The sequence below is a fragment of the Primulina huaijiensis genome, chromosome 14 (assembly GCF_012295235.1).
Source record: "Primulina huaijiensis isolate GDHJ02 chromosome 14, ASM1229523v2, whole genome shotgun sequence".
Lineage (NCBI taxonomy): Eukaryota > Viridiplantae > Streptophyta > Magnoliopsida > Lamiales > Gesneriaceae > Primulina > Primulina huaijiensis.
In genome coordinates this window covers 10639674-10650518 of record NC_133319.1, presented here as the reverse complement: position 1 = coordinate 10650518, position 10845 = coordinate 10639674, and the positions used below count along the sequence as shown (strand labels likewise).

Here is a 10845-nt window from a genome sequence, read left to right as displayed (position 1 = left end):
CGAGGTTCTCTGGACTTAAAATTTTGAATCGCACCTCCTCGTGCATATGCGCGCCCTGTCTCGCGCACATGCGCGAGGTCCTCCGCCTGCCTCGCGCATATGCGCCCATGAGTGTCGCGCATATGCGCGATGGGTACTGTCCTCGCACACATTTTGTATATTTTCTCGTCTATTCCGGTCCGATATATTACATCTAATAGCACATCAATTATCAACCAATCATGTCCGATTATATTAACCAAATTCTAGGGCCTTACAATTATAAACTTATAATACCACGATAATTTCTTAAGTACTATGGAATGAACTCGTCTAACGATATAACCTACAATATAAATTCACTATATACTTCAATACAATGCATACCAAACGACTAAACCAAAATAAATCGGCTCGGTTAAAATTCGAAATCCGGGCAGCCTATATAACCCTTAATAATCTGAAATTTCAAGCTTAATACCTCAAGAATCGAGACTAAAACGCACAACAGTGATCTCGCGGAGATGGCTCGTCTGAAATTTCGTCGAAAACACTGTTCACGATCTGAAAAACGAGCTGGAAATTAGGGGAAAAGCTTAATTATTCACTTCTACAAAGTAATTCACCCAAAACAACCAATAATCGAAGCCAAAGATAATGATTCTTCCCAACATATCGGCGATCTGCATTTTCTTCCTTACAAAGCTTCAAATGGTGCCATACCGATTGTTGCCTGAAAACTATTATTGTAAGAGAATTCCACCAAAGATAATGATTCTTGCCAACCACCTTTGAAATCCATCACTACTGCTCGTAACATATCCTCTAGAGTTTGGATGGTTCTTTCTGACTGACCATCTATCTGTGGGTGATAGGCTGTGCTCATAGCCAACTTTGAGCCCAAAGCTGATTGCAAACTTCCCCAAAACTTCGCAGCAAACCTTGGATCACGATCAGATACTATGGTTACTGGCACACCATGCAATCTCACTATATGATCAATGTACAGTTTCGCCATTTTCATATAAGCACATGAACGATCATACGGAATAAAATGAGCGGATTTAGACAATCTGTCAACAATCATCCAAATCGCATCACAACCACGATTAGAACGAGGTAGATGTGTCACAAAATCCATAGCAATATGCTCCCAATTCCACTGCGGAACTTCAAGACTATGTAACATTTCGCCAGGTCTCATTCTTTTGGCTTTAACTTGTTGACACGTTAAACATTTAGCCACAAAATGAGAAATATCTTTCTTCATACCTTCCCACAAATAATGAGCTCTTAAGGTATGATACATCTTTCGAATTCCTGGATGAATAGTGTGTCGACTACAATGTGCTTCCCGTAGTATAGCTTCTTTCAGATCTATCAAATTATGAACCACAAGTCTACCATTAAAGCACAGACTACCACCTGAGGCAACACTAAACTTTTCTGTCTGACCTGTTCGAGACAATTCTTTTAATCTATGAATGTGCGGATCAGTCCTCTGTGCTGCTTTGATTATGGACAAAATCTGTGGCTCAACTTGAATAGATGATACTACAAAGTAGTCTCCACTGATCTGATAAGTCCATCCTGAAGTTCCCAAGTGCTCGTGAACTTTAGAGAGTCAAAGATGTCAGCATAGCATTCTGAACTTTCCTGCTGAGGGCATCTGCAACAAGATTCATTCGGCCCGGTTGATTCTGAATCTCACAATCAAAGTCTTTAAGCAACTCCATCCATCGACGCTGTCTCATATTCAAGTCCGGCTATGAGAAAAGATATTTAAGGCTCTTGTTATCCAAATAAATCACAAACTGCTCATCGTACAGATAATGACGCCATAACTTCAATGCAAACACAATGGCCGCCAACTCAAAGTCATGAACTGGATATCGGGTCTCATGCGGTTTCAACTGACGAGAAGCATATGCAATCACTCGCCCATTTTGCATTAAAACACAACCAAGTCCATTTAGAGATGCATCTGAATAAACAACATATCCACCTGAGCCTGATGGCAAAGCTAGCACTGGAGCTGTTGTCAACTTTTCCTTCAAAGTCTTAAAACTTGACTCACATTCATCAGTCCACAAAAAACGTCGATCTTTTTGAGTTAATTGGGTCATAGGCCTTGCTATAATAGAAAAGCCTTCAATAAAACGCCTATAATATCCTGCCAATCCCAAGAAACTGCGAATATCGGAAATATTCGTCGGATTGATAACAGCTTCTACTTTACTGGGATCTACTGATACTCCTTGAGCTGATATAACATGACCCAGAAATACAACTCTGTCTAGCCAGAATTCACATTTAGAAAATTTTGCATACAATTGCGCTGCTCTTAGTGTCTGGAGGACTAACCTTAAATGTTCTCGACGCTCTTTCTTTGTCTTTGAATAAATCAGAATGTCATCTACGAAGACAATAACAAATCTGTCTATAAATTCTCGAAAAACGCGATTCATCAAATCCATAAAAACCGCTGGAGCATTAGTCAATCCAAAAGGCATAACTAGAAATTCATAATGTCCATAACGGGTTCGAAATGCTGTCATCGGAACATCTTCCTCTCGAACTCTAAGCTGATGGTAGCCAGAACGAAGATCGATCTTTGAATACACTGATGTACCCTACAACTGATCAAACAAGTCATCGATACGCGGCAGAGGATACTTATTTTTCACAGTAGCTTTGTTCAACTGTCTGTAATCAATGCACATTCTCATCGTTCCTTCTTTCTTCTTTACAAACAATACTGGAGCTCCCCAAGGTGACATACTTGGTCTTGAAAGAGATCGATTTTGGGTGTTCGAAATCGCAACGGAAGCACAAAATTGTTTTCTAAACATGAAAATCAAAATTCTTGGGAAAAATTGAACACCATTGTACTAGTGTGGGGACTCGGGCTCTAACTCGATTATCTTTGGGATTAATTGGATCTTTGCTAGAAAATGTGGGACAAAATTTTTCTTTTAACATTTATTCAAATGTATATAAACAAGCACAAAACATTATATAAAATACTGTCATCTTATTCAACTCTAAATAACATTCACGTGTTCGTCTACAATTAACATACTAGTGTTTATAATTTCAGTACATGTCTAATAAGAAACCACTAGTAATCTCTACGCCCGTAATCTCCACGCTATCTCGATCTCTCATCCTCTGCGTGACCCTGATCCTGTCCCTCCTGTTGTTATGCACACATACAGACACAACAACAGCCGGATACTCCGGTGAGAACAAATCCCAGTATAAAACATGTATACATGCATGTCATGCGATTAAACACAACATAATAAAACATAAATCAATGTTTATAACACATTAGTGAAAACATATAAAACTCTTCGACTCTTATTCTTTGACTCGACTCATTTCTACGTCTAGGGATCCCGGTGTGAATAAGACGTAACAAGTCTCCCACCTACTCTCCCAATCGTGGTGGCGGTACGTCTTATTCCTAGACTTCGGTCCTGTCTGTATCGAGTGTCTACAATCGGAGGAAATCTGCTCCTATGCGTCGATATCACCGAACGTCTAGCTTGGCAAGTCTGCCAATGACTCTCCTATCTTAAATGCTTGAATATAAATCTATAAACAAAGCATCAACATATAAAAAGGTAACAATCTAGTATGTGATTTTGGGAAACTCAAATCAGATCTAATTCGAGTTATATCTTCCCGAATCAACATGAATTATACCTTTCGTTGTCGTAGTCTTTGTCGTAGTAGAAATCTCGATGTCGAATCTGTCAGTATCCACTCTGAAATGATACATTCAAGATGCATTCTATCACTTTCTAACTCAACTCAACACATATATAAATCACTAATCAATCTCGATACGATTCGACGGCATAACGGCGTAATCTTGCGATACCAATCAACTCAACAACAATCGATACTAAATTACAATCACAATCAATACCATAAACATGTCAAACTCTGAAAATCTGCATACTTTCCCTTCAATACATGATGGAATTTCATACAAATTCATACGGTACCATTTCTTTGATCCGGTTTCGTTTCTACATATCTCAACATATCAAGAACACATCATAGAATCAAATCTGGTTTCTCTCCAACATCATATTGCCAAATCAAATAAAAACATAACAAAACTTACATCCTTTAGAAGCCTATGATGCAAGGAGCTCAAATATAATCTCGGATCGAAAATCGGATGGTTAGATCTTTCACAATTCAAACTCTAGGCTATGATGAAACTTTGAGGATTTCTGAACTTTCTCTCGGTGCTAGCTGCTGAATAAGGAAGGAAATGAAGACAATAAAACATTATATATGCAGGGCAAGGCAAGTGTCTTATTTTTCATTCAACACGTCGCACCGCGGGTACGCTCACTTCTGACCGCGGGTGCGCTCAGCTCACGACATCCCCATCCAAAATTCAGAAACAGCGCCCGCGGGTGCGGTATGTCTTGTACCGCGGGTGCGGTGACCCTACTGTAATTCTTCACGTTTCATGAGTTACAACCGCGGGTGCGGTATGTCTTGGACCGCGGGTGCGGTCTCTCTTGTATTCAAAACTCTACTCTCTGCCCTTACACCGCGGGTGTGGTAGAAACTGGGGCGCGGGGCGGTGTCTTTTCATGCAAACTTCATAATCTCATATTATCAACCTACAATTCTTGGGCATTACAACTAGTGTGTAACATATACTAAACACCTTTGTCATACATAGGGTGTTAAGAAATTTTACCTATCAACCTCTTGAGGTTGATGATGGCTCTAACTAAAGTGTAAACACTTTAGCTCTTGTATGGTAGACAATCTTCAAGCCTCTTCCTACCTTCAAAATCAAGCCACCACCAACTAGGTAGATCCTCTCATATTTTGCACTAGAAAAATATGATGATTTTTCTTTGAGAAGAGATTTGTTTCTCCAACAATTGAAGAACAAAAATTTGAGAGAAATTGAGTGTGAAATTTTCGGCCAAGCTAGGTCTAGGAGGGAAGGAGAGTGAGTTAATTCCTTGTCTTGGTTGTGAGAAAAGTAAAAAGCCAAAAGTTGCATGCCATGCAATTTTTAATTCAAAAGTATTCTCCAACCTTTCATCTCCTAAGCATGCAAAACCTAAAGGGCTTGTAACATTTACAAAGGGTCCATGGACTTTTAATTTAAATTGTCTCAAACAGATTTGAGCCCAATTAATCCTTACTTGATTTTACTCAAGCCCACTAGTTTAATAATTATTTCCAATTGGGCTCTACTAGGCCCAATGTTATTTAATTAATACAATACTTGAATTAATTTAATTATTTGGACTCTACTAGGCCCACTAGTGTTTAATTAATTCAACACTTGAATTAATTTAATTTAGTCCATAATAATGTTTATGAAAATCACAATTTTCAAATACATTATTTATTTGGCCAACTTTTAATTTAGGAATACTTCCACAAATTAAAAGTTATATTTCTCTCATAGAAGTCATACTTCTATTTTTTCTTACGCTTATAAACTCATTTATAAGTCGTTCAACACATTGAACTATTTTACTTCTCAACGGGATCTAGAAAGATAGTACTTGTGTGGCCCTCAATGGTTCATTGATAAAACTAGCCGTGGATTCACATCTCCATGTGATTCGGACTAAACATGTCCTTATACGAGCATACCCCAATTGCTCCATTCCTAATTATCAACTCCTTGATAATAAGAACGTCAGAACTCAAGTCTGATAGTACCCAACCAATCATGTTAAACGCCTAGCAGCATCGCTTACATGATTCCCTAGGTATCAAATGATAGTGCCTGCAAGAACCATTCAATTATGGTTAGCGTACAGTACGGTCCCTTCATCTCATATATCCCGACCGATTCGACAACCATTGGTTTATCGAGAGTTGTCAATGAATCGATACTATGTGTCATGTCGTAGTTGCATCGATGGTGTAATCTATGAAACCCCTTTCATAATTACCACCATACTCTGATCAGAGATTTCAAACTACATATACATGAAAAACACATAGGATATCCATACCCGTAGGTAAGCGGTGAATCCCCGACTACAATGCATCGACTCCTATATGTTTCGACAGAACACCCAACCTTGCCACCTGATGACCCCATGAGAGTCGGTAAACAAGTCAAAGTGTAATTCTAGCACATAGAGTCTCAATGTTGTCCCGGGTCATAAGGACTAATGGTGTACAACCATAAACTAGGACTTTTCCACTCGATAAGTGAGAACCACTTGGAAAGTCCTTTAATGGAGGGTTGTTCAGTGCACTCTACCAGGAGCACCTATCTGCATGCTCGGATATCACAATGTCCCCTACCAATGAAACATGGTACTCACATCGCAGATACTAGTCTCGAACTCGAGCGGCCTATATCCTTCTTAGTGGCGGCTGAATAGACTAGGAACCGTTTAGAATATACATTATTACAAATATGAGTTTCATGATACTCATCATATGAGCATCTCATATTCTTTCTACTATTTGTATATTCAAGGGCTTTATCTATGCAACTAGCATGAGTATACAGATAAAGAAGTGCCAAAATAATAATTTCAAATATTATTAAAACATAGACTGTTCATACATAGAGTTTAAACATGAACCCTCGGCCAACACTTGGCTCGACGGGCACCTACTCAGACGGACGGATCTTCCGTAACCTTTAAATTTCTAAAAGAAAAGGCGTAAAGATTTTCTACAGAGCTTTCCTCGATCGATTTCCTTGAAAATCTGAAGGAACAATTGCAATTCTTATATATATCAATGCATGCTCAAGAAAACGTGGCTTCATCTTCGAACTGCACGTCTCGCGCATATGCGCGACCACCGCTGACGCATATGCGCGAGACCTTCGAGTCTCGGCGCTTGTGTTCATGACAGCTCGCGCATATGCGTGCCCCATCGTCGCGCATATGCGCGAGACTTACTGTCTCGTGCACACCCACACTCGCGCATATGCGCGCCTTCATCCGGCGCATATGCGCCAACTCCTCTGGACTTTTCTTTGGCTAACTGGACACCTCGCGCATATGCGCGCCTTCCCTCCGCGCATATGCGCGCAATTTTCTTGTCTTTCCCGATCTAATCCTTTCCGTCTATAATTACCGAGATTAATCAATAAATCATTTAAGATTAATCTCATATTACGGTAATCAAAATCTCGGGCCTTACAGCAGTGCTGTCTTGCTTGGAACTCTTCCAAGAGACAGCACCACCATTGAGCATGAATACGAACCCAGAGGTTGACTTCGAGTCATCGACACCGCTTTGGAAGCTATAGTCGGTATAGCCTTCAAATTTCAGTTCTCCACCCCCATATACCAAGAACAACTTATTGGTCCTTCTCAAATACTTAAGGATGTCTTTCACAGCTTTCCAGTGTGGAAGACCAGGGTTGGATTGATATCTACTCACTACACTTAGTGCAAATGCCACGTCAGGACGTATAGATATCATCCCATACATGATACTACCAATTGCCGAAGCATACGGAAAGCGTGTCATCACCGCTATCTCTGCATCAGTCTTGGGAGACATAGCCTTGGATAGGGACACGCCATGACACATTGGTAGATGTCCTCTCTTGGACTCATCCATCGAGAACCGCTTCACGATGGTATCAATGTATGTGGACTGGGTGAGACCAAGCAATCTTCTTGATCTATCGCTATAGATCTGTATTCCCAATACAAAAGATGTTTCACCCAAGTCCTGCATCGAAAACTTACTTTCTAACCATATCTTAGTTGATTGCAACATTCCTACATCATTTCCAATGAGTAGAATGTCATCAACATAAAGCACAAGGAATGTCACAGCACTCCCACTGACCTTCTTGTACACACAGGGTTCCTCAGGATTCTTAGTAAAACCAAACTCTTTGATTGTACTATCGAATCTGAGGTTCCAACTCCTAGATGCCTGCTTTAGACCATAAATAGATCTTTGAAGTTTGCATACCATATGCTCACTTCCGATAGATGTAAACCCTTCAGGTTGAGACATGTAAATCTCTTCCTTAATATCCCCATTAAGAAAGGCTGTCTTGACATCCATCTGCCATATCTCATAGTTATACCATGCAGCTATGGCTAGCAATATCCTTATGGACTTGAACATTGCAACTGGAGAAAAGGTTTCCTCATAGTCAACACCTTGCCTCTGAGTATAACCTTTTGCTACCAATCGAGCCTTGAAGGTCAATACCTTCCCATCCGCCCCAAGTTTCCTCTTGTAAATCCATTTACATCCTATGGGAACAGTTCCCTGAGGTGGATCCACAAGATTCCACACTTGGTTCGAATGCATGGAATTCATCTCAGATTCCATAGCTTCAAGCCATTTGGATGAATCGGCATCAGATAACGCTTCCTTGAAGGTCCTTGGATCACATCCAAGGTTAGGCTCATCATGACCCTCTTCAAGAAGCAGACCATACCTCGTAGGTGGTCTCGAGACTCTCTTGGATCTTCTAGGAACTTGTATCTCTTCTCTTGGCTCCTCGGGTGTGGGTTCTACAACTGTGGGTGTCTCTCGAACCTCTTCGAGTTCTACCATTTCGCCTTTTCTATCCAATAGAAATTCCTTTTCCAAAAAGGTTGCATTCCTAGAAACAAACACCTTTGTTTCTTGGGGATGATAGAAATAATATCCAACTGAATTCCTTGGATATCCCACAAAGTATCATAAAATGGATCTACTATCCAATTTATCTCCCACTACCTGCTTCACATAAGCAGGGCATCCCCATATTCTAAGATAAGAATATTTGGGTGGCTTACCCATCCATATCTCATATGGTGTCTTATCAACTGCCTTTGTATGGACATTGTTCAACAACAGTGCCGCTGTCTCAAGCGCATATTCCCAAAAGGATGGCGGCAACTCCGTGAACCCCATCATAGACCGAACCATGTCCATCAAAGTCCGGTTACGACGCTCCGAAACACCATTCAATTGTGGTGTAGCGGGCGGAGTCCACTGCGAGAGAATCCCATTCTCCCTAAGATACTCTTGGAACTCGGCACTCAAGTACTCACCACCTCGATCCGATCGAAGTGTCTTGATGCTTCGTCCCAACTGCTTCTCTACTTCACTTCTGAATTCTTTGAACCTTTCAAAGGCTTCAGACTTGTATTTCATCAAATACACATACCCATACCTCGAAAAGTCATCGGTAAAGGTGATGAAGTAGGCATGTCCATGCTTAGTGGTGATGCTAAGTGGACCGCACACGTCGGTATGGATCAAATCCAATAACCCTTTGGCTCGCTCCACATGGCCCTTAAAGGGAATTTTGGTCATCTTTCCTTTTAGACAGGATTCACAAGTCGTGAGAGCATTAATATCAGACATATCAAACATGCCAACTCCCACTAGCTTGTTCATCCTTCTTAGGGAAATATGTCCTAATCGAGCATGCCATAATTGTGCCATATTAAGAGTATCTTGCTTGCGCTTGTTTGTTGTTGTTATTGCTTGGACATTGTTTAGTGGAATATCTTTCAATTTTAAGTTATAGAGATCGTTTTCAAGTTCTCCGGTACCAACTAAACATTCATTCTCGTAAATGTTGCAAACACCTTTGCTAAATAAACAAGAGAATCCATCTTTGTCCAACATAGAAATAGAAATAATGTTTTTCACCAAGTCTGGTACAAACAAAACATCTCTTAACATCAACTTAAAATCATTGTTCAAAATTAAAGAAACATCTTCAACAGCTTTGGCAGCAACTCTTGCCCCATTGCCCATCCTCAAGAAGGTCTCACCTTCACTGAGCCTCCTACTTCTTCCCATCACCTGCAAATCATTACAGAGATGTGAGCCACAGCCGGTATCTAATACCCAAGAAGTAGAGTTAATCGAAATGTTTACTTCAATATAGAACGTACCTTTTCCTGAACCCTTCTGGGCAAGATATTCCCTGCAGTTACGCCTACAATGTCCAGGCTTCTTGCAGTGATGACAGATGTCAACAGTCTTGTCAGCCTTTACTGGTGTGGCTGACACAGCGGGACTCGGAGACTGCCTCTTCAAGGGCACGTTCTTTTTGGGACGTTGGAAAGAACGCTTCTTTCCCTTCCCATGTGGATCGGTCTTCGTACCAGATGAAGAACCCACATAAAGAAACGGCTTCTCTTTCTTGATAGTGGACTCAAAAGTCACAAGCATGTTCACCAACTCCTCAAGGGTCGGTTCCATCTTGTTCATGTTGAAGTTCACCACAAAAAGATCAAATGAGCTAGGCAATGACAGCAGCAACACATCCGTGGTCAACTCCGAATGCAACATCAAATCCATGCCTACGAGTTTGTCCACGAGCCCAATCAACTTTAGGCCATGCTCATGGACCCAAGCCCTATCTTGCATGCGTAAAGTTATGAGCTCCTTGACTGTGGCATGCCTCAGAGGCCGAGTCTGCTCACCCAAAAGCTCCTTGAGGTGCAAATGAATGTCAGCAGCATTCTTTGCATCCTCGAAATGCCTCTGCAGCTCATCGTTCATAGAAGCCTGCATATAACACTTCGCCTTCAAGTCATGGTCACACCATTCCTTGTAGGTCTGCAATTCCTCGGGAGTGCAGTCAGTCGGAGCCTCAGCAGGGGGCGACTCAGTCAGTGTATTCGTAATCTTTTCTGAGTTTAGGACGATTTTCAGATTTCTTAGCCAAGTGAGATAGTTAGGTCCGGTTAACACATGTTTTTCGAGTATAGCGGATAGCGGGTTGCGAATCGAAGACATTGTCAATGTTTTGTACTGAAAAGTAAAACAGATAAATGTTAATGACTATTTTAAAATATTTAGTAAGATATAAAGTATGGACTTTTACTTTATAAATTTTCGCTCCCACTGTTTTGACAT

General features: G+C 40.8%; 1 protein-coding gene across 1 annotated transcript in view; it reads right to left on the bottom strand.

Annotated features, from left to right (window-relative positions):
• Positions 1-676: 676 nt before the first annotated feature.
• Positions 677-10845, bottom strand: part of LOC140957971 (uncharacterized) — a 23969-nt gene continuing 13800 nt past the window's right edge. Inside the window, exons 3-5 of the mRNA XM_073415383.1 lie at positions 1691-1745; positions 1252-1593; positions 677-939 (exon numbers count right to left, since the gene is read on the bottom strand). Of these exons, the coding sequence (XP_073271484.1) occupies positions 677-939; positions 1252-1593; positions 1691-1745 (660 nt within the window). The remainder of the gene's footprint in view (positions 940-1251; positions 1594-1690; positions 1746-10845) is intronic.